Source organism: Nanorana parkeri, unplaced genomic scaffold (genome assembly GCF_000935625.1).
Source record: "Nanorana parkeri isolate BGI_ZX_2015 unplaced genomic scaffold, ASM93562v1 scaffold534, whole genome shotgun sequence".
NCBI classification, from domain to species: domain Eukaryota; kingdom Metazoa; phylum Chordata; class Amphibia; order Anura; family Dicroglossidae; genus Nanorana; species Nanorana parkeri.
The window spans coordinates 249,873-275,193 of NW_017306802.1; the positions used below are offsets into that span (position 1 = coordinate 249,873).

The 25,321-nt window shown below is 39.4% G+C and overlaps 1 protein-coding gene across 1 annotated transcript in view; it reads left to right on the top strand.

The window, feature by feature from the left end:
• CCDC141 (coiled-coil domain containing 141) overlaps positions 1-25,321 on the top strand; it is a 116,659-nt gene that overhangs the window by 76,615 nt on the left and 14,723 nt on the right. The window contains exons 11-17 of the mRNA XM_018561613.1: positions 2,890-3,069; positions 4,077-4,232; positions 5,686-5,862; positions 6,437-6,562; positions 10,068-10,256; positions 11,868-12,026; positions 16,939-17,079. Coding sequence (XP_018417115.1) covers positions 2,890-3,069; positions 4,077-4,232; positions 5,686-5,862; positions 6,437-6,562; positions 10,068-10,256; positions 11,868-12,026; positions 16,939-17,079 — 1,128 coding nt within the window. The remainder of the gene's footprint in view (positions 1-2,889; positions 3,070-4,076; positions 4,233-5,685; positions 5,863-6,436; positions 6,563-10,067; positions 10,257-11,867; positions 12,027-16,938; positions 17,080-25,321) is intronic.

Sequence of the window (25,321 nt, forward strand, 5' to 3'; positions counted from 1 at the left end):
TTACACATACACACACTCACACACACACACGCACAAAGACCAGCGTAAGAGACCAAAATTTATTTGAATGAAGTAAATCCAAAAAGCAAAATCCAATAAATTCCAAAATACGATATGCAACATGTGCACAACCATAAGTCTCTCCCACACCAACGCCTCTGACCAAAGTAATTGATATTCATAATTATTTATTCCCTATTTAATAAAAATCAGACTCTGCTTTTAATTTTTGATTCGTCAAAATATTTTAAATAATAAAACAAATTAAAATGACATGGACAAAAATGATGTGATATTTTGTTGCACAACCTTTAGTGACATTTACTGCAAACAAGTGATATCTGTAGCTCTAAATGAGATGCCTGCACCTGCCAATAGGTAGTTTGGTTCACTCTTCTTGAGCAAACTGCTTCAGGTTTCTCAGATTTGAAAGGTGCCTTCTTCATGTCTTTCCAAAGATGTTCGAAAGAGAAGGTCATAGAAGGCCTTGTCAGAGCAGCCCATTGTTCCAATGTTTTGTTCTTAGCCATTATTCAGTGCTTTTAGCTAAGCATTTTGGGTTATTCTCCTGTTGTAGGACCCCTGATATTTCACTGAGTCAGAGGTAGTATGTTTTGCTCTATGCCTTAACCGTCTTTAGATTGGATTGTGCCCAGATACAAGGTGCAGCAAAGCAGCCTCAAAACATAACTGAGCTTACACCATGTTTCACAGTAAGTATAGAGTTCTTTTCTTTGAAAGCTTCTATTTTTCATCTGTGTGATGGTGTGATTTGCCATCAACTCCAGATTTGTGTCATCTGTCCAAATTACATTGTCCCAGATGCATTGTGTCTTGTCAGTATGCATTTTAGCAAATTCCAGTCTTTTTTTTGTTTTTTATGTTTTACTTTCAACAGTGGTCTTCCTTTGAGACCACTGCGGCTCAAAAAGCAATGGATGGTGTGATCAGACACTGATGTGCTTTGACTTTGCAGTTCAGCTTGTATCTCTTTGAAAAATGTCCTTGTCTCTTTGTCTACCATTTACACTATCCTTCTGTTCAATCTGGGGTCAATTTTCCTCTTGCAGTCGTGCTACTGGCTTGGCTACTCGCCCATCTTACTTCTTAATATTTGCAACTGTAGTTTCAGGAACATCAAGCTCCTTGGAGGTGGTCTTATAGCTTTTGATATACTGGTCAATAATTCTCTTTCTGTCCTCAGACAACTATCTCCTTAGCTTTCTCTGGTGCATATTCAGTGTGGTTCACATGATAATACCAAACAGCTGAGTGACTACTTTTCTTCATTTATATAGGCTGACTGACTGATTACAAGTTTATGTGTGATACTAATTACAGAAAAAAGTTTGAAATATCACCATGCAATTATTTGTAATCTTTTCTAGGGATAATAACAAATCTGTCCAGGTCATTTTATAATATCTTTGTAGTATATAGGCAATCATTTACTGCTTTTGACACTTTCTTTCCTTTACTCTATTACATACCAAAGGCATGGAGATATACATGAGACAAATACTTTCAAGGAAAGAGAATTGAAAGGGAATCTTAAGCTCTTCTGACTTCCACCGTCCGATCATGTGCAAACAAAAATACTGTCTTTTTTTATTTTCCTTGCATGTTATTGGGTATTCTTTGCAAAGTGAATTTTCCCTACATTAATTAAGCTCTTGCAAAGTGAACAGCCTATTTGCATTTAGTAAATCAACCCCATTGTTTCAGAGAGATGTATGGGTACCAAACAATTTGTGTACAAATTTCATAAATTTGCTGGTACAAAGAAATATGTGTGGGTGATGTGTGTGTGTGTGTATATATATATATATACACCTGGAAGGGGGGGATTGTGAAAGCTGGGGATTTTAAACAGTAATGTACAGGTGGGGGGGTCTAGGGTTGGGGTAAGGGGGGTAAGAGCTGGAGATCTGTTTTAGGACCATCACAAAATTATGAGAGATCAAGTATGTACAAATGAGAAAGTTACATGCAAAATTACTTTTCTTTAAACACTGAAAAAATATCTCTAAACATATGGCAGCCACTTGACTCAGTAAGTACTAAGAGCAGTCACTGGAAGTGGGTGTAAGAGCACGTAATGTACAAAATAGCTTCATCAGCTGCCAATCCCTTTCTTTTACAGACTAATCCGCTTCTGACAACAGCTGCTAAATTATCATTATACAGGACACAGAAAACCCTTTTGGTCATTCACATTGTGTAGCTTAGTTAGGAAGAAAGGGTGTGGTTTTCACGTGTGACAAGCAAGACACATCAACTTTACAAACATGGCATTGGAATGTGTGGGACTGTAATGAACAACAAAAAAAAGCATGTACATGCAGTGATTTACAGGTCAGGTAAAATATGTATCTGCCATCCCATGCCGTGCTAAAGACTACATATCATAGGGCTGGTGACAGCCTTCCCCCCCCTTACCCCCTCCCCATTGAACTGCAAGGGCTTGTTCACAAAAATGTGGTGCGTTAATTGCATGGTTTCATGTGATTAATGCACGCTGCTGCTGTGTTACAGTGAGGGAAATGCATTGCGTTTCCATTCATTTGAATGCCACCCCATACGCACCCACCCTCAATGCGCTTGACCGCACCTCAACGCGTGATACCGCAATACAAATAAATGTAAATGCAACGTACCTGCCCTTAGAAATACCACCTAAGTATCTACCTTTACTTCCCATCATCTTACAGAGCAGACACTACCACTTCAACCTGAATATTTCAAATAGTTACAGTAGTTTTTTTTTTTTCTGTTTGCTTTTATTTAAGGGGTACATAAGCGACCTAAAGCATATTTTAATTAAATGCCTGACATTGTTCTTTAAGACAGTCTGACCCTTTTTATTACATTGTGTGTGATTTGAAACAGGAGGCATTGCAATGTATGGAGTCTGCTGCACAGCTTATGCAGATGGTACCATCTGGGAGCGAAGCGTTTGCCAGCAACTCTCAGATTCTAGATGAGAAATTAAAAGCCCTGGATCAGAGTATTGAGGAGAAATTGGAAGTTATAAGTGTCTATGTAACATTTTTAAAGTCTTCAAAACAGGTAAAATAAGCTTTTAAAGGTTACTTTTTGCAATGAATAATATGTTGTTACAGAAGATGTATAGTGCTGTAAGCTATAAACACACACGCACACACACGCACACACACATTCAACTTTAGGCAAACAATCTCATCAATTTTATGTTGATATTTTAAAAACTTTGTTTCTTTTTATCATTGAAGATGGATATATTTTGTTCATCGCTTATGCAAACTGTGCTTCCTGCTTAGCAGTGCCAAACACTGATGTGATATGTTTTACGGTTTCCTTTTTCTCATTGTTAGGCTGGCCATACACTGATCAATTTTTTCCGTTCAGCCCGCGGACTAAATTAAAAAAATAGACCTGATTCCTCCATCAACACTAACAGCATGTCGATCGAGGAATCCCCGGTGTTTACATACAGCGGCTGCCAGCACCTGTCAAAATACCTGACCAAAGCGAGCAGCTCATTGGTTTCCGCCTCTGATCATATGAAAATTGTGGGCAGGCTCCTTCGATTACCTGATCGAGGGATGCCAGCCGAAAGGGCGCCGACAGCACCACACACTGTGCGATTTCCGGCTGATTCCTTCAAAAAACAGCTGAAATTTCCACAGTGTATGGGCACCTTAAGTCTATCAGTCGGCTCCGATTTTCTAAAACTGAGATACTCACTTTGCAGCCCATACAATAGAAAAAAACATGTCTGTAGTCGTTCAGCATTGATTCAAAATCGCTGTCCAAAGAGAAAATCCACAAAGTTATCATCATAAAAATTTAGCACAACAAGCACATAAAACTGGGAAGGTCACATTAAGGCTATCTTTATATAAACCTGACAAAAACTTAAAATGTGCACTCATAATTATTGTATGCTACAGTTTCGCTTTAAATGGTGCTGTGAAATTAGAAAGGTAGCTGCCTGACAATGCTTTGTATTAATATTTTCTGGTTGTTTTTGGCCATAAAGGTCTAATTGTGTTGATAATATTGCCAATAAAATGATATTTTGTATTTATGCAAAGTTGGAATCTCACATCGAGAATCTTAAGACGCTGTGCACACCTAATCCAGAGGCAACTACCCAACTGGAGACAGCGGAAACACAGATACAGATTGTGCTTGATGAACTTTTTTCAGTCCAAGACATGGGACAAAATTGTCTGAATATCATAAAAATGGTGAGATCAACTATACCTCAACATAGAGTCAAGAATTAAATGAAAAGGTTTAAAATGGATAAAAGCTAGTAAAAAGTCTGCAACGTTCAAGTGATTCCTACAAATGGTTATGTTGTTGGTTAAAAAAATAGGGCATATACAGGATACTTTATATAATAAAGGCTTATTGTAGCACATGCATATGTATATTGTAGTATACTATAAAGAAGGAGCACATCTTTGATAGAGGGATGATATAAGTCCGGAGCATAATGAGGTCATCATGCTACACCCATTACATCAATTGATGGTTGTCCACCGAGAATCGTGTGAATCTCAGAATGTTGTTGTTGTGTATGGCATTGCCATGGTAAACTCTAATCAAAACAGAGATAACTAAAAGGCCATACACTATGCAAAATTCGCACAGTGGGAGCCGCTGTCAGCGCTCTTTTGACTGGTGTCCCTCAATCAGCTGATTGAATGAGCTAGTTAAAACCTTCAAACGAACAGAGTCAGCAGCCAATGAGTTGCCAGCTCTGTTTGGGTATTCTGACAGCGACCACTATCAGAATACAATGAAGACATCAGGAGATAGTTCGATCAGCGCTTGTAAGCATTGCTGTAGAAATCTGTTATATTTTCTACGTTCAGCCTGCAGGTTGAATGAAAAAAAATATTACAGTGTAAGGGCAGCCTTAGGGACTGATTGATGATAGAGCACATATACTGCTATCCACTCCCTGTTATACTCCACTGTATGTTATATTCCACTGCATTTTGCAGACCATTTATACATTTCAGGCAGGGATATTGAGTCTGCAGAAATAACTGCAGCAAGTGATTAGAGGGGAGTTGGCCACATGTTGAGTCAGCGAAGTGCTAAGCACGTTTGTGAAGCACATCATTGTACTTTATACATGTGTATTTTTATAAAATCGGTGGTATGGCATCAGTAAGACCTTATAGCAGCTTCACAGCGTTCGGCATTGAAAAAAATGGGGGCCGCCATTGCTGACCTCATTCTGTGAATTGCCCTTCCCTGGAAGTCTCTATCTTCATTACTTTCTAAATCACTGACCCAAAATAAGCATACAATTTAACCGTTTTGACTTCACTAGTTACATACCTATTAGGAGGCAGTGACCAAAAATAATTTGAAGTCAGAGGTTCAGCAAGACAACCAGGAAGATTGCGTTTTTAGAATAGTTCAATCAATGGAAACCTAGTTATTTCTTAGTTTAGGTTTATTTTAATTCTTGTCTTAAACATTACAAACATCTGATGTAAATGGATGTAGATTTTTCATCCTGGTAAAGTCCTGTTACATTTGAAGCATTTTTTATGAAGGTAAATGTTATGCACAGCAAATGTACCCAGTCTGAGACTTTTTATGTATGAACATGATCGAAAGAAGTTTAAATCATAGTTACCATTTAATCGATTAATAGTTTCAGAACTATTTTGATTTCAGATGAACAAGGACAGATTCTTGAAGGATAAACATGTGCAGACTGTGGAGGACACGATAGCTAATCTGAATAAGGAAAGGAATGAGATAACAAACCTGTGGTCAGTGTGGCGACAGCATGTCAGTCAAGAAAATTCCTCCAAGCAGACATGGAGAACAATTAAAGATCAGCTGAGACTGGTATAACTTTAGGATATATTTTATGTATAGAAGCTCATGTGCAAGTTAAATAAAGTGAAGACTAAAAAACGTTTGTTTTGCAAATTCTTTTACACATTTTTTTTAAACTATTAACTATTAGTACCCTATAGATATGGTAATATTGTTCAATAACACAGTGCAACATCTGATCACTATGGGGCAAATTCACAGAGTAAACAACTCTGCAAACGTCTGAGTTTTAGATTCAAAGCTCAATGTGGCCACTGAATGGAGCCGAGGAGCAGAAGAATTTTCTATGTTCTATTTCCTGTGTGAATCTAAAACTCAAATGTTTGTAGAGCTGTTAGCTCCACAAATGTTTTATAAAGACAATCATTTGTGTAAAATGAATGCATTAACACATAGGGGTCTATTCACAAAGCTGCCGAAGGATCTGGCACATTCATGTGAAAATTCATTTTGATTGCACACTATAGGTTTATTGCATTTTCACATAAGCATTATAGTTTGTGTGGGGTCAAGAAGGTTCTGCAACACTATAAATAGTGGCCTTTGATTTTTAAATGTAAAGTTTATTAACTTTTTTTAATAGGCAAGTGGCAGATTACAAGAACTGGAAAATGATCTACAGCCTTTGTCTTCATTGAGTTTAGGAAATGATATCCAAAATATCTTAAATGCACAGGAGAAGTTGTATAATATTAAAACAAAGTTTCAGGTAAGCAGGAAAACCTTTTGTGTGAATATGAGAATACCCTAGTAATTCTAGACCAACGTGAGCCTTTTGTTTTTGCACAGAAGGTGTTCCAATGTTCCCTGGTTAGGACACTGATTATAACTAATTATTATGCTGTATTTTTGTTTGATTGATTGGAATAACATCTGCTTGGAAGTAACAGAGCACCAGTAGGAAAAGTGGTCTGAAAAGCAGACATCCCAACCTGCAAAAACTCATTTCAAGGAGGTGTATTATGCCAGCGGCCGCTGTCAGAGTACAAAAATACAGATAGTAGGTAACAGCAGATAGCAGGGGATCCCAGAAAGGTTTACTCCGCTACATAGAGCAGAGTAAACTTTTCAGCAATAAAATGTTTCTCTCACGGGCGTCAGGAAGCCACTATCTTATAGAGGGAGACTCCCGGAACGTCTGGGAGAGTTGGGATGTCTGGCTGTAAAGTGAACCTGGCCTGGCCGAAATGTCAGAATTATAACAGTGCTGAGATTGCAGGCATCAAGTTTTTATGTTAATTTTCAAATCAATAATTGTGTCCTTGTGGAGCCTTATGGTTTCTAGGCCCATGCTGTACATGTGGCTTTGATTTAAGCCTAAACTGAGCCCATGTTGCACATCTGTGAAAAGGCCTCTCCCACCCAACCAACTGATAATGAAAGTGCTTGGGTCTAGTGGCCAATTGCTAGGCCCCAGCCCTGTCACATGACCAACAGTTATGAGCACCCCGGGAGTCAAATACTAACTTCCAGCTGCACGGTTGAAGGTTTTGCATGCTTCGTCATACTCTCCTCAACATTCACTTTTTTAACCAGTCAAGAATTATAGTACACTTGCAATGAGAAATGTAGCGGGCTTTTAAAGGAACACTGTCATGGAGGTTGCCATTACTGAACTTTCCATCGAGAATGCTTGCTTCTTGGTTGTACTTCTGGTGTTTTGACTTTAATGTTGTATGATTTACTGACCCAGAACAAGTATAGAGATAAGAAGTTCAGACTCTTTTCTGACACTCATTTACAGAGTCAGACACAGCTAGGCATCTAGCATTTTCAGAAGGAGGCATGCAATGGCAGGACCTATACTTCTCTTAAGACTGAGTCACTTTCAAGCAATCTGATAAATGCAGTATGTGCAGGAACCTTTTGGCTTATACCTTTACATTTTTACATTAGTTTTACTACTTTTCAGCCATGACAAGCATGTATTACTAAAGGTCCCTGTGTGACAGCCTTAAATGTCCCAAATTCAGTTACTATGTAATACACAAACCTCATAAAGTAAATAAAAATAAATCTATACCCTCTCCGACTAAACAAAATCTTAATTTATGTTTTAAATGCTCTCCCTCACAGACACTACAACTTACATTGTGAGGGTTTCAGCAACAGAGGCCATGCTGTTAATCAAGAAAGCAGTGGGCAGAACTAGGTGGAGCCATGTGCTGATTGACAAGCTACAGGCTTATGAATCGGCAGTGGCAATGCTAATAACAACACCCATCTAATATTTTTTACAGTATTTGACTGTAATGCAAGCAGATACAGCATATAGGAGAATGGCAACTCTTCTCTGAATTCAGGAGCAGTGCAGCATCGTTGCCATCCTATCACAGGAGGCTGCATTAGGTAAAGCTGCAAAACAGTGAGTGCATATGCACTTATAATTAAATGATGAAGCACATTTTTTTAATGGGAGGCTATAGTTACTCTCTAATGTATCATTTTCTTATTGATCTAAACCTGCAATAGCACACCATATCGGTTTTGGGCTTGCATCAATAGCATCAGTATAACATTAGTGTGAGACACCTATGAGATAATTAATAATTCATTGACAGAAGCTGACCTCCTAATCTGCATTGGACCTGCTTCAAACGATTTTTTGCATTCCCATAGACTTGGATAGGAATGCAAAACCTGTATAACATACCCTGTATGACGCAATCAAAAAACCCATGCACTATAACCAACCTGTCACTAGGAAGACAGTTGACAGTTTTTAATCACCTATATCTTTCCTTGCTTCTCTAAGGACCCATTCACACTAGATGCCTTGGGGCTGCACTGGCCCAATGTGCAGACAAAGCAATTTGCCTTGTTTCCAATTGGATCAGTTCACACCAGTGTGTAAAAAAAGTAAATAATACAAAGCGGCGCATCAGAACTGTACCTGTCAGCGCACACCAGTGGTTTGTGGGGTGTAGAGACCCTATGTGTGTCTTTGTGGGTCAGTAATTATTCTTCACGTAGCAATGCCTCTGCTGCCTGTTTAAAAAAGGCGTTCTGTTCCTACATTATCAGTCTGCCATGGTTTCTTCAAGCTGTTAGGGTGTATGATATGTTCTGTTTAAGGGAAATTATTCAGATGTAATCTGACTAAAAATAGAGACAGGAAAATAACTCTAGCACAAAAACATATTCTTCTAAAATTCAATTCATCTGCCTCCTTTAGTCTAGCTTTTCAAGCTAATGTTACATATTTCTGTTCCCAGTGGTTATTGAATGGGTTGAGTAAAACTACATTTTGTAAACAATAGAATGGTGCATTAAAGTGACCTAACCCCATTTCTGATCCTAGGCAATTTCTCAAACTCGGTACTCTATATAACCTAAGGTATATAAAATCACTTCCCTTTAAAGTAACCTGACTTGGGTAAGGGATCTCTGTGGCTCCAGTACTAGTGCTGTAATGCTGTCCAGAGGGGCTTGCATGCAGAAAGTGCTACTGATTGGCTGCTCTGGCAGTGACGGTGGCAGTATCATTGCATGCACACAGTTCCTGTCTTGAGCCATGGTTGAGAAGTAACACCAAAACCAATCTTGAGGGTTCCCAGAACCAGTGAACCAGTGGGTAAGCTAGACACCCATGGCAAAGGCCCAGAGTGGCCCCCCTAAGGGAGAAGTTCTCTATCCACACACCCAGTGGCGCCCCTCCTAAAACAGCACCCGAGGGCACATGCCCCCCCCCATCAGCTTTGGCCCTGCCCAGAACTGCTGTCAGGTAAGTGTAAGGCAGAGTGATTTTGAACCATAGGTAAGACTGGACAGTAAGAGCATTTTTAACCACATGGCTCATACACTGCCATTTTCTAATGCTGTATTCATTAAGGGTCACTGTAATGTGATACAGTTAATGAGTGCTGCCGATGCAGAAAACTTATGATTGTTATCATTGCCTTACTGCCTTTCAAAGAGAGATTATAAAAATAACAGCTATAAGCCTATGTATGACCCAGGGAAATGCAGATAACACGTGTTACAAACTTGGGCAATTAAGACTGAGCATACAATTAAAAAGTGGCTGCGGCTAGTTAGAGAAGAGCAATACCATCATTAAAAACTGCTTTCATGTTACCTCACTTTAGAATAAGATGGCAATTAAAGATTGTTTCCTATTAGTTACCTTATGATCCACCACTGTTCACACTGCCCCTTGACTTATTGAACGTGTCGAAATATGTCTTTCCTAAAATCTGTGTATGTCTTGACAGAAACTAAATGATGAAATGGAGCAAGCAATAAAAATCTCAGAACTTCTTACTCGAGAAGGAACACAAATCAATGAAAAAGCAGGGAAGATAAATGAGCTTGCACAGTACCACCAAAGACTAAAGGACAACATTAAAGAATATGAAGAGATTTTTATCAAAATTGTGACATTTTATAAGATGAAGACAGAGGTTTGTAAACTGCATATCAAAATGTTCCATGGCCTGTATGCAAGGTGGGGGCAATATTCATGGGTGGTTTCAGCAGTGTCATTCTGGGAGATAACAGATCTATTTGGGGGACAAAACTGTCAATATACACTGCACAGCTTTTACCTAGGGTCAGGAGAAACTAAGCATTGTCAGTATACTGCATTCTGCAGAGAAACCTTTTTTCTCTTTAGAGGATAAGATTTAACCATGTGCCTCGTTTCAGACTCCCTTGGATTGAGAATCTCAACTGTACATCAATTACTGTTGCCAAATGCTAGCATGGCAATTCCCTACATTTAATTTTCTGTTTTATCGCCTAACCACCAGAACAGCAAGGTCCCATTGACACTTACGCATTTCGTAAACATGTGTTACTGCAATGTAAATGAATGCCCCACACTCTGGTGCATCATAGGGCCATTCATTTAAAACAGCACCTAAATTCACAGTACAGTAGACGCTGTCAGACCCACACTGCAGCACATCACAACATACATACCCTGTGTTTTAGCACACTGCTAAAAACAAAGTCTTCCTAAAGTTTGAAAAAGCGGGTAGGTATGAATGAGTCCTTACAATGCTCCTATGTAAGTCTTTCCGGCTATAGAACTTTGCACTTGCAACAAAGAGCAGGAACTTTGGCACCTCTAAGAGGAGTGAAGTTGAAGGAGCCTAACAATAATTAATTTGTGATAACAAGAGACAGGACGGGCCTTGAAGCCTGTTCTAGGCTACAATCCCAGCTTCTACATTACCAGGTTATAAAATAAAGTAAAAGTTCCTTTAGATTCCAACACTAAATAAGAAGTCGGTAAAAAACTGACCGTATTTAAGGATGACACAACATTTATGAGAACCATGTACACTAGACATACCATCAGCTCCATATACTGTATTCACAATAATAAATACCAATCCCCATAAAATACATTTGTGACCTCAGAAGCCTGATGGAAGAAGCCAGTTTATAACTTTCAGACCACAGTAATTTTTACCCCCGCACTGCAAGGGTTAACTGCTCGTCTTGGTCTGGGGAGGAAAAAACAAAGATATACTCACCTGATCCTCTAAGTCAGCTAGGTGTGACAACGCTCCCTCCAGCCTGTCTTGTCCTATGCTGCGGAGATGGTATGTTCCTAGGAATCCTCACGTCCTATACACTGTGAATAGAACGTGATGACTCAGGGAACTGCAGTGAAGGGGGAGGACTAAGAATAAGCCGTCTTGTAGGATCGGGTGAGTATAACTTTTTTATTTACCTGCCTAGACGAAGACGAGTAGTTATTCTTTGCAGTGTGTGGTTAGCCCCAGTGCAAAGGTTGGTAAAACATTTGCCCAGAATTCTTCTTTACTTAGCTAATAAAAACGTTTGGGGTTCACTGCTTGAAACTAGTATGTAGTCTGTAGGTTGGAGAACAGTTTCTTCCATCAGGGGCTTCAAAGACATGTATTATAGCTTCATGAAGCATTCCTACTGTCTAAATACTGTAACCTCAGAAACTGAAAAGTGGAAATATGTCTTGATTATATTCGAACCCAATTTAAAAATGGAAGCATAATATTTTTTTCTGGATTTTTTTTAAACTACAGATCAATATTTTGAAGATGGAAATAGAACCTCTGACAGCAGCTCACACTAATGATGACATTCCGCTGAATAAGAAGCAGGAGCAGCAAGCACATATACAGAGTCTATATAAAATCATTCTTAACTTGGGATCTCAGATTGTTTCCACAATACAACATTCTGTAAGTAAAATATATTTTGTAGTCAGCAATTCTAATATGTATTAAAGAACGCCAAGAGTATTACACTTTTTATTATTTTTAGGGGTTATGTATTTATATAGTTATATTAAATGAGAAACCCAGGAGGAGAAAGTGAAAGTCCTATCCACACAAGGCAGTTTTGTCCCCGTTCACACCTTTGTGCTCCGTGAACATGCATCAAATGTGCACTTTGACGTTAAAAAAGCTCAAAGCGCTCTTGATGCCATTGCTTGTTAATAGCACCCCAAACGCTCCTCAGAAAACGTGAGTTGACATGCATCAAAACACACACAAACACACAGGAAAAAACATGGACTGCACATAGTAGAAATTGCTATATGAGCTACTTTCCCACGTTTGTCGTGTGTGTGGCACTGATTGAAATCATGCACACGAATGCGACGCGGCGTTCCCAGTATGCCATGGTGTGAACAGGGCCTAAGAGCAATGCGTGCTACAGATAAAGCGCTCTTTGTTTACTATGATACATGCAAAGGTGTACAGTACCTCCTCTGGCTGCAGGGCTGTAGCTACCATGGGGCGAGTGAGGCACTCGCCTCAGGTTCAGCTGAGAGGGGGCGCAGCCCAGGCCGGCCTGACTGTGCCCCCTCGCCCCTGTTGCCATGGTGAGCACAGGGTGCCAATGGCAACGGGGGCGCCATGGCGTCCAATACAGCCGCGGCTCAGCAGGGAGAAGAGGAGCGGCACAGGCTCCAGCTTCTCCTCGGATCCCCGCTGCTGTCCCACACCTGTATCTGCAGAGGATTCTGTGTCTTCAATCTCTTTTTCTATTTCAAAAAGGAAATGTCAGGGGTCCCCTGATACCCCTGATATTTCCCCCCAAGCTCCCCAACAGTATAAAAAAAAGTATTAAAAATAAATGTAAAAAACCCCCAAAAACACACACATGCACACACATTACTAGACATGTGCAAAGACTAAAAATTTGTTTCGGACGAAATGAATGGAAACAAAAATGTTGTCATTAGTTTTGTCAAACTAAACACATTTTTATGCTATTTTGGATTTGGCCACCAGTGCATTCTGCGCATGCGCACCGCCATTTTGGAGGCGGGTCACATACCGCACACGTCTGTTGGGAGTACAATTTTCCATTCTTGCCTCGGGCGCAAAATGAGCTAGCTATGGCTCTGTCTGGCTGTGCTGTATGTTAAATTCTCTAAACCATACCACTCTGTACACAGTGCTGTACTTGACACTGTGTTCTTTGCCACTCTTCTTGCACTGTGCTGCAGATTACATATTCTGGGCCACTCCATCCTTTGTACTGTGCTGGATGTGACATACTGTACTCTATATTGCCCCATTCTGTATGCCGCGCAGTACATTACATATCACTCAGCATAGTAAAAGCATATTAATAGACAGATGGCAATTGGAATTCTAAATTCCACTTGTTCAATGAGTCTGCTCACTTTTGCTAGTAATTTTGTATCAAACTACAGATTATTCGTGAGCAGCTGAAAAGTTCTACAAAGCACTTAAATGTAGATATGTAGATTGGAGTGAATACTTTACAATGAATAAGGTATGTAAAACAGTAATAAGACCACTGGTTCATGGAGTATATTCATAGTGTGTTTCTTGTGTCCAGCATCATTTTTCATATAGCAGATGGTTATAATACAAAGCAGAAAAGCAAGTGTAAAATGCAGCAAAATGAACAATACAGTGTGTCCTATTTGCTTCCTAACTTATAAAAACCTAATCTATTAGTACAGACGTCCTTACTGCATTTAAAGCTGAAGACAAGGTAGATATTTAAACTAAAACTATGAGGGGGATTTATCATAACTGGAGCAGAGAAAATCTGGAACAACTGTGCATGGCAACCAATCAGCTTCTATCTTTCATTTTCAAAGCTTAACTGAACAAACTGAAGATAGAAGCTGATTGGTTACTATGGCCAAATGCCCCAGTTTCTGCTCCAGTTTTGATATATTCCCTGTGTTTATTAAGACTGCATGTACTTGCAGTTCGGCGCTGTAAACAGTGCACAGAGAAAATAATTATACTATATAACACTCTGCCTTGCCCACGTTTTATTCAGCCAGTATTCTTAGTAACCACCTCAATATGAATCTCTGTCACCTCTGCAATCACTAGTCTAAAAAGTTTATTTGCAGCTTCCTTGTTCCATGCTTATGTTAAGCAATCCATTCTATTTTTTTCTACCTTTTCGAATAAAATTTGTCATTTACTCTGCGCTTATTCATTCACTTATTTTAATGCCTGCCAGTTTGATGTTTTAGAACACAAGCAATTTCTAATACTGCGGGGAGTATTTCAATGGAAAAGCAGCAACATCAAAATGAGCATAACATTGCTATTACTTTATAAGTAAGACAGTAATACCGTGTACTGTTTGTACATATTGTGACCAATAGGTGGCTACATAGTACCAGGTCGTGTATACAGCTACTATATTTGCTGCTTGAAACTTGTGGTTCATTAACGTTAGAGGAGTTACATATCCCAACATTTCACCAGTCTGTGAGCAGCAAATACAAAACCCTTATATGCCATAGTGCCATGTCTGGATCTCTGCCTTTTAAAGACGCCCAAAATATTGCTGTGTACAACCACACCAAATATTTATTTTGCCCAAGAGAAACTGATAGTATTGCCTGTTAGCAGTAGTGATGGGCTGAACACCCCCGTGTTCGGTTCGTATTCAAACACCCGAACAGCCAAAAAGTTCGAATACGAATTGGAACCTAATGCAAGTCAATGGGGGTCGAACGGTCAAAAATTATTGTCCCCTTTAAGAGGGCTTATACGCAAGTTATTGGCCATAAATAGTGTATGGGGTTCCGGGTACTGCCCTGGGGGACAGGAATCAATGAAAAAAACAAACAAACAAAAAAAGTTTTTAAAGGAGCAGTGATTTTAACATCACCTAAAGGTAAGAATAAAAATTTAAAATTCCTTCAAGGTTAGATTAGGAATGGTTAGACCTTCTGGCAGTTTTTTTTTATCCTTGTGTCCCTGCTGGGGAGATTTACCTTTTTTGTCCTGGTAACCATTGTGAAAAGGACAGGAAGTGATTGAGAAATTTTACAACTGTTTCATTTAGAATACCCAGATTGCACCAGGTTAAGCCATATATGCTGATTTTTTGCTAGCTATGTGCCCAGTCTCAGCATGACTAGTTTAAATATATGCATTAGGGATGCACCGATACTAGTATCGATATCGGTGCCGATACCGAGTATTTGGGCGAGTACTGGTACCCGCCCAAATGCTCCGATGCCTAGCATGAGTACTTCCGGTATCAGGAAGCCGGGCAGCGCGTCATTACACACGGCCCGGTTTCCTGATTGGTCGGGAAGCGGCTCCATGCTCACTTGTGTAATGATGCGCTGCCCGGCTTCCTGATTGGTCGGGAAGCTGGCCAATCAGAAACCTGGGCGCCGTGTAATGACGCAGCGCCCGGCATTCTGATTGGCCGGGAAGCTGGCTTCATGCTCTCTTGTCATCTCATGACGAGCTTTAGCAGCCTGCCTCAGGACTGAGGCCTCGGATAAAGGAATAGGGGAATAGGACAGATTGTTCAGATTTCAATGTAAATTGCAGCTTAATCTAATAGATACCTGTAAATCAGTTTGCTAAGACTTAAAACGGGGACAAAAACTGCAACTTCTGGCTATGAAACATACAAAATAATATGCAATATTGTATTATTATTACCTGACTAAATAGAACAAGTATATAAAAAAAAGAAAATAAGACAAAACCAGTACACATTCCCTTTAATGGGGGTTGAGATAAGCTCATTTAACCTTAGAGACTTCCAATTTCAGATATATCAGAACTGACCTATCGGTGAGGCACTGTCACTGTGAAGCATTACCAAGCTGGAAATGCTGGAGCCTGTGTGTATAATATGTAAATATGGTGGAAAGTAACAAGTTTTTTTCTTATAATGACAGTCACATTAAAGACTAAAATAATGGCAAATAAATACAGACCTTTAAATATAGAGCTTTACCTACTATGTTTTGATAAAAATGTGTTTTCTATTACCAAAGTGTCCTTTTGTGTTCAGTACTTTCATGATTAAAGGAGTTCTAAAGTCTTAGCATATAATACCTTGCTGTAACATCAGCATTGTAATAGGAATACATACTATAGTTGTTTTTGATAATGCAATCAAAGCTTAGTTTAAAAAAAAAAACCTTTATGTAGTGAGTGCTGCCTTCTGTCTGCTCATCAATTTCAACAACTTGAATGCAATCTCAATTTCTCAAGACTACATAGCCAATCATGCATTGCTTCCAGCAAACCATGAGGATGCTTCATTGTTCAACTGTAGAGTTGAAGTTCGGATGGCAGGCTTTTTTAGCATGGTAAAACAAATGGCAGACACACTCATTAAGTCATAACCAGTTTTAAAGCAAGGTGCACATGGAAGAGCTTTAAACAGTAAAACAGCAAAAAGTTTCCCAGCACACTCACCAACCAGCATAAAAAAAAAACCTGTCTAACCGCTAAGGTTAAAAACAGAGGTTTTAGATACACGTCTTCTGCAGAATATGTGAAAGCCGCACTGCCTCGTCAAGGCTCCTCTGTGTAGCACGGCTGGAAACTTTTTGCTGTTTTATTATGTAGCGTGGTGACACAAGGAAGTGCATATTCACAGGCCTGGGTGAAATTATGTTACTGCATTGAGGAAGTACTTCCTATGGGCATCTTCAATAAGTAAGTTTATAAAGGTCTAGATTGCTATGGTTATTAGGAGTGGGATCAAACGTATGGAAATTCAATATAGAAATACATATTCGCTTTTACTTTTTTACCGTAGATACTTTAAGTCTAACATAATCAGTTTTTCCTAACTGTAATTTGTTGTGTACTTTCCTTTTTATAGAAGTTCATTACTATACCTCTAATTGATCTCCAGCAGCAGCTCCATAACCTGGAACGTGACAGTGTGATGTGGAATGTAGAAAAGAAAGAGGAAAAAGCATCAAGCACTTCGAACACAGCATCCATTGGAGATGTAAATGAAGTAAGATGAGAGCTAGCCATGTATGATTATCACATTCAACAAGTACACAAAAAGAAGAAACTTAAATCTGAAAAAATAAACTAGATAGGATATTTTACTGTTGTGCTATTAAGTGGTTTAAACCTTTCTTACACACACTGAAATATAGAGATATAAATTAGGGATGCACTGGAATTTCGGCCGCTGAATCATTTCAGCTCAAAATGGCACTTTTGGCAAATTGCCGAAAGTGCCACGACGACTGAAAATGCGGCCAAAAATTTGGTGCTGCATCAGAAGGCACACAGACCAGCACCCAACTGGGAGGAGAGAAACTTTTAGGATGCCGAGCGGTGCGGGGCGGTGACAGCTGTCATCGTTGCAGGAGGCAGAGTTTTCCTCCCACACCTCCAGGCTCCGCATCCTGCGTCAGGATGGAGAGCGGTGAGTGGAAGAGAGTGCTGTGATCTGTTACAGGAGGTGGAAATCTCCTCCCCCACCGGCCAATCCCTCCTTTGACAGCTGATTCAGGATGAAGAGCAGTATACAAACACACACACGATCAGCTGATCGGTGAGTGTTTTGTAAATAACTGGACATAGTGTAATTACTATGTCCAGTTATAAATGAATGGGAAGTGATCTACATCACTTCCCATTCATTCATGATTGTGGACATAGTAAGTACACTACTGTATATCCACAATGCATAAATGGGCAGGAACACTCAATATAGAGGATTCTTGTTCATTTATAACATGGGCTGCACAAAAAGAGATTGTGTTCTCTGTTCTCCCTAATATAAACGAATTACATTTACGTTGGATTCACACTGTTCTGTTTGCATAGTGTAAATATCCACATATTATTTCCATTTCCCTAGGAAAGAATTGGATTTCTACTTGTAATGCATTTTCATGCACTAACATGCAAGAGTTTATATATCTACATGAACATGGACATGTGTGTATAGGCCCTTAGGCCCCATTCATACTTGCTGCGCATATGAACGCATGACACGTTTTGCTGCATTTGTCATTGTCAGCATAGGGCAGCTTATTCATTTCAATGGTCTGCCCTACACATGTCAAACATGGCAAAGAAGCTCATGCAGCAGTTTGAGCTGCATCTTTTGATTGTGCATTTGTCACACATTAACGTGCACAGCAAGAGGCGCATCTAGATGGCTGTTTAATAATGGCACCAGAAGCGCAGCATACACTTTTGCATGTTTCGTGAAGGCAGCAAAATCATGCGATTTTGTGCGCATTCACATACTCTGCAAGTGTGCATGGGGTCTCACGTATCTCAGCTTCTCTTTCAAGGGAATGGATTAGATGTATATACAAAAACAGACTATTGTGGGTGTAGAACCTGTATAAAAATCAATGCACAATGACCACACAGACACTAGTTCTGTTTCAGTATTCCGTGTTTGCATAGTGTGCCTGATAACAGGAGCGTAATGAAAATGTTTTATTTATTGTTGTGGGTAAAGCTACTACCTAGTTGCTGCTTTGCTGTTTATTGTATACATTCACATAAGAAAGGAAAGCAAAACATTACGCTTATGGAAGAGATTTTTCTGAAAAATAGAAAAGAGTATTTATCAAGCAAAATAATGACATGATTTGATGAGAAAAAGGTTGTCTCTCTGTTAGCAAAGTCTGAGCAACAGTTTTCCTGTGTGTTAGGGACCTGTGCACGTGTAATCCTGGGCAGCCACCATCAATAGATTTGCAAAGGTCGGAGTCAGATTTATCACTGACTTTTACTCGAAACATACACAGAAATAAGAAGTGGTCAGTGTCAGGTTTCATTTTACTGCATTGCTACTTTAGGGCTGCTGAATCAAGCTGTAACCTTGTAGTAAATCTGTCACACAATCTGTCTCAATGTTCCTGTTTAGCATTGCCTCGCTGTGCAAAAAAATTGATAAATGTCCCCCAGAGACATAGCAGGGGACTGTGCTGGCTACAAAGCTCAGGATTTAAGTCTTAAACATGCATTCAAGTACCTTAACTATTAACAAAAATGTAGCTTGTTTTGTATCACTTGGCTGTAGATTCTCAAATCATCTCGGAAATCATCTCTGAATGTATGCTGACATTGTCCTTCCTTCTGGAGGGGGGCTACTTTTGTTCCCCATGATCTTTGTGTGTGTTGTAATATAGCCACTATTCCAAATGTGTACTAGTAAAGGACTACAATCTCACATTTAGTTATCAAATTTGTATTGAAGTTAGTCTTTTCACAGGAGTGAGCATGGAGCAGTGGCTACATTACAACACACACAGGGACCATGGGAAACAAAAGTAGCCATCCTCCAGAAAGGAAGGACAGCATTGACACAAATATAGAGATGATTTGAGGATCTAAAGCTGTGTAATACACAAAAAATATGTTTATAGTTAAGGCACTTAAATGCACTTTTAGGATTTAAATCCTGAGTTTAGTGTCAATTTAAAATTCTGATAAGAATGTCTGAAAAGTTCATTATCACCCTTTTGAAAAACTAGTTTGATAACTGGTGTGCTCAATATAAGGAAAATTGCTCGCTATTATCAGGCTGTTCAGAGCCACCTTATTACACAGGAATGATTTACAAATCCTGTTCACAGCAGCTGTCTGTGACACCTTTAGCAACAAGTGTCTGATGCTGCTCTAGAAAATGATCTTCCCCCAAAGCAAACATTCAGATGACAAGCCACATTTGTCCCCTTGAGGTTTCAAAATGCAGTGAATCTTGCCACCAATGGAGGCCTCTTCTACTCTACAAAAGATGCTGCTTGCAGCTGCTTTGAAGCCTCATGGCAGGCACAGTCCTTTCTTCACAGTTAAACTAAAATGCTGCTACATAGACATATCTGTTAGGAATTATTACCACAACCTGTGGAATAGACAGTGGGGTTGATTTAAACAGAAGTGGTTTACTAAGTGCATTTTTATTAAAGTGACTCTAAACTCAGGATTTAACCCTTTCGCTGCCAAGCCCTCCGGAACATTTTTCAAATCAGCTGGCCAAGCCATTTTTTAATTTTCTGCAATTTTTTCCTATTGATTTGATTTTCAACTGCTGCGTTGCTAAAAATACATTCAATTACTCTATTAACAAAAATGGCCAGCTTACGGGGAAATCCTTCTATGAGGCATTTGTCACTTCAATAGGTGCTACTTCAGTGCCAACTGTATTTTGGGTTTCCTATCACTTTCTGTCACATGACAATGGTAACCAGCCCAAAGGGAGGATTAATTTTCCCTCTGGGGAAACTCAATTTATTTGTGTATCACTCGGCTGTAGATCCTCAAATAATCTCTTAATTGGTGCTGACACTGTCCTTCCTTCTGGAGGGTGGCTACTTTTGTACCCCATGGTCCCTGTGTGTTTTGCAAAATAGTCACCGCTCCAAGCTCACTCCTATGATGAACTAAAATCTCAATACAAACTAGTAAACTAAACGTGAGATTTTAGTCCATCACGGGAGCGAGCTTGGAGTGGTGGTTACTTTACAACACACACAGGGACCATGGGTGAACAAGCCACATTTGTGTTTATAGTTAGTTTACCTGAATGCGTTTATAAAATTTAAATCCTGAGTTTAGTGTCACTTTAAGCTTAGTAGATGAGGTGAAGATTAGTGAAAATTCACCTTGCAAAGAACAACCATTCATTATTAATCAAAATAAAAAAAACAGGATTTTTGATTGGATGATTGAAGTTTGCATAGCTTTACCTTTTTTATATTTTGAGCATTCACTTTGCAAAGTGAACACGCTCTACTCTTATAAATTATCCCCACTGAAATTTAAGCAGGGTTTACAGTCTTTTTCAAGTTTTGTACATGTGGATGTAGCACAATGGCGTAGTGGTTAGCACTTTTGCCCTGTAGCACTGGGGGTCCCTGGTTTGAATCCCAGCCAGGTCACTATCTGCAAGGAGTTTGTATGTTCTTCCTGTGCTTGTGTGGGTTTCCTCCAATATTCCAAAGACCTGCCGGTAGGTTAAATGGCTCTTGTCTAAATTGGCCCTCATATGTATGGATGTGAGATAGGCACATTAGATTGTAAGCTCCTTGAGGGCAGAGACTGATGTGAATGTGTAATGTGCTGCGTAAATGGTCAGCACTATAAAAACTAAAAATGTAATCTGCATTACTTAAATAGTGTTATTACTAAGTGTGTTAAAAATTGTTTTTTTCTTTTGTCTAATATGGCTTAGGAATTGCTATATTCCTTGAAAAATTCAGACTGTGCTTTCTTTTTACAAATGTTACTAGCATTGTACCCACCCTCTGCTGATGGACCTGATGGAAACTGCAGCAGAGGGCGGGTACAATGCTAGTTTACTATTGGCTATTGAAAATTGAAATAGCCAATAGGAATCTAGCAATGCATTCCAATGGGCAAAATTTTTATTTATTTTTTTCTATTCTGACACGGCTCCGTGTCAGAATAAAAAAAAAAAGAGACAGCAGTGTTTCTCTCCAGTGAATAGCCTGTACAGCACCCCTTCGGTTCTACTGAACCAAAGGGGTCCTGGGGCCGAAGCTAGCCGAAGGATCGGCCGAAGCTACGGCTAGATCCTTCGGCAGCTTCGTGAATAGACCCCTTAGTGTTCTGTCAGCACTAAGTATTTTTACCTAGCAGCAGGCTCTCACAGTACAGAGGAAGAGGGCCCTGAGCATCAGTCAGGTCATATATATAAAGGCCAGGGGACAGCTGAGACTAATATAATGGTCTGACTACCAGGTAAGATATAGACCTCGAACCGGACTCTAACCCACCCAAATCTCAACAAAACCAGGATCCAGAACAGAATTTAAGATTATAAGGAACAAAAAAAAGCTTGCTTTCACCACAATAGTCATAAACTCTGGAGGCCCTCACCTTGTGTATGTGAGAAACCTAGGTGACACCTAGACACAATGCACAATCCTTACAGCCAGTGCCTCACAAAAAATAATTATATTAACATACATACATATAATACATATACACATACATACATACACACAGTACATATTACTTGGGTGCATTCTACTATTTTTACACACTAAAGCAGAAAACTGCATGTAGCTGCTACACTGTGGATAATTATTTAGAATATGGAAAATTCAACATTGCATTTTGAAAAGGATAAAAATGCAGTTTGTTTTGTTCAGTGTTTTACAGTTGACCAAGTACCCACCTTCTGCAAGCTGAAGATGTATTGAGTTCTCATTTCTTTTAAATTATATTTATATTTTTTATTCCCCCTGCTAACCATGTTTTTACAGCAGCATTTTATGTACAATGGAATAAAGCAAAATTATTAATTTCACAAGAACAACTCTGCATGGATTAGTAGAAACAAATTTGGCATACAATAACACTTTGTTAATGAGGCTATGTTTCATTTTATAATCAGTGCTATTAAAGCTTTACCAATACTGCCTTTGAAATATAAAATGAGTAGTCTAATGAATTTGCTTCACAATCACATTCTTGTCTGTACATTGTACATGTCATGGATTGTTGGATTTAATATTTCTAAGTGCCTCTATCAGTAGGTAACACTGGGAGTGCAGCTAAAAAATGGTAATCCTAAAAACTGCCCTGCATTCCAGCTCACTTCTATAATATATTGGATTAGACACAGGCTGGGCTAAGTGACCGAGCCTGCAGAGCAAATAACCCTTATCTAAGGTTTAAACAGTCAGTAAGGACTTATCAACCGTCTACTTAGAATATTACCACTAAAGTAAAGTCTCATTAGGTGTATTATATTCTACGGCAACTGCTGAATTCAAAACTGGATACTCAGAACTATCACAACTACTGTGGCTCCATTGCAAATATGTATTCTGTATCCTATTTGATATATTCTTTTCTATGTATACTCTCCTTCTGAATTATCATTGGCTTTAGACTTGCTCTATCCACTGCATCTTAATGGGAAAGGTGCAGCATTCCTGGGAGGGAAAATGGTAGAAAGACTGGAGGAGCTTTTAAACTAGAAAGTGGGGGGGAGGGTATAAAAATAAAATTACTTAAACTAAACGTTGATAATTTAATCATAGATAAAAATAACGCAGAAAGTAGTAAAAAAGGAGTTAATAATAGTGGGCTCACTCCAGTCAATATAGGAAATCCGTTGGCACATGTAAGTATAACTAACAACGGACGACCGAAATCAAGGATGGTTTTTCAATAGATTCCGAAGGCTAGGTAACCCTTAAAATCATATGGCTGTAGTTCATTCTTTTAGTATTCTTTTATAAAAGGAATCCTTAAAGGAAGTTCTATTTTCAAAGATTACCTAGCCTTTTCTGCTTTACTTAATAAAGAATATATTGAGAGAGCTACAACTGTGTTGCAATATACCGGAGGACTCACATTTGAGAAGTTGTCTGTGGGAAGACGTCCGGTTTGGTGTCTAGGTGAATACAGCCCTGGAGGGTCCAGTAATCTGGTGAGTTATCTGCCTCTGTCGCCGAGCGCTGCAAACGGAGGGACAACAGACTCTTGCACGGACTCAGCTGGCCAGGCTGAGCCGCTGTGGTCAGGGGCACTGTATGTCTGGAGCCTTGTATGATGTCGGCTTCCTGTCAGTAGGCTCGGGAGGCAGAGCGGTGGTTCGTGTGGTGGCTCGGGAGGCAGGTGCCGGCGGAAGTTGTGAAGAGGTCAAAAGAGTATCGGGGACTGATGCAAGCTGGGTCGGTAGCTACGCGTTTCGAGGCAGAGCCTCTTTGTCAAGCTGTGATCGGCCAAAATAGGTGGAGATTGCGGGAGAAACACTTGGGTTTAAAAATGACAGCTGGGCGGAGTTAGGATCTCAACAGCCATCCTAATAGGTAGAATTGTGAGAAGGGGAGTGTGTTAATACCCGCCCACTCAATTAGGAAACGGCACTTGCGTGGCTCAAGGGTATAAAAGGATTACATCTGGTATTGTGTTATGGAAACATGTATAAAAACGGATGTTAAAGCTAAAAATCTTCATTTATTATAAGTCTAACATTGTTTAAAAAAATAGATAATTGAATAAAAAACGGTGAATAAAAGTATCCAATGTTGGTGTAACATTGAACACTAGGTGCAATTTAAAGAAACCTCACCCATCTGGTGGGATCTGGTGGTGTGAGATTAAAAACACTAAGAGATGGAAAGGATCTAGATGGTGGTGTGCCTAGTGTGTATAGCCAATAAAATTTATAAAATGGTATTAATTTCAATTTCCTCATTGAGACCTATTGGAACCAAGGTGTTTAGCTTGTTTATCCAATAGGTCTCTCTTTTGCAGAGGAGATGGAACCTTTCTGCTTTACTTAATGTTGTTCAAAAGTAGATCTCTGCTTCAGGTCTTTGATCTTTGCCAGCATTGTGGACAGTGCAGACTTTGCAGCCAAAACAGACAACCTGTCAGTGCTTCAGGTTCCTATAAGCTCTAAAAGATTATAAATCACTCAATATTTTCAGGCAAGAAACAGTATTTTCAGATATTATCAGAGATGCCTGTTATTGTGGAAAAGCTGCATATGGCCTGGACAAATCATTGTCTTTGTTCATAGATAAAAAGCACCTAGCTTTCACCTTCCATGGTGCCTCACCTGTAAGACAAAAAAAAACAAAAACACATCCTGGAGGCGGGGCGCAATGACACCACATGACGTCGCGCGTGTGCGGCCGCGTCTGACGTCATATGCCTGTTGGGGTGGCACAATTTTTTGTTCTTACCTCGGGCGCAAAAGGAGCAAGCTACAGCTCTGGTGATCTGGGTTGGGAAGAAGAAGGCATCAGTTTCTGACACTGATAAGTGTTTCGTTTAAGAAGAGGCAGTTATACTGTATAACCACCCAGAGTTCCAAGACAGGCCTCTGAAGGGATATTTTAGGAAGCCAGTCACCAGTTGTTGGAGGGTGGCAATTGTTTTCGACAAATGCTTGCAGGTCATAGATTTCCTCAGTCTCAGTTTAACTTTGTTCCAGTGTGGATATGTATTAATGATTTATTTGTATTACAAAATACACTATACAAAATCTGATATATTTAGAGGGTAATAGCAGTAGCACAAGTGGTTTTACAGCACAGTGAAAAAATATCAGCTACAGCGGATGCATTTATGTCATATTGCCGCCACCTATGAAGTGTTATTACTCTGTTAAAATTACTTCAACAATTTATTTATTTGCTAAAGACAGTCTCTATCAATAACCAGGGTACAGCTCAGAAGAAAATGGGAAGCTTTGATTCACTGTGCGTTGAAGGTATAAGGTATTATACAAG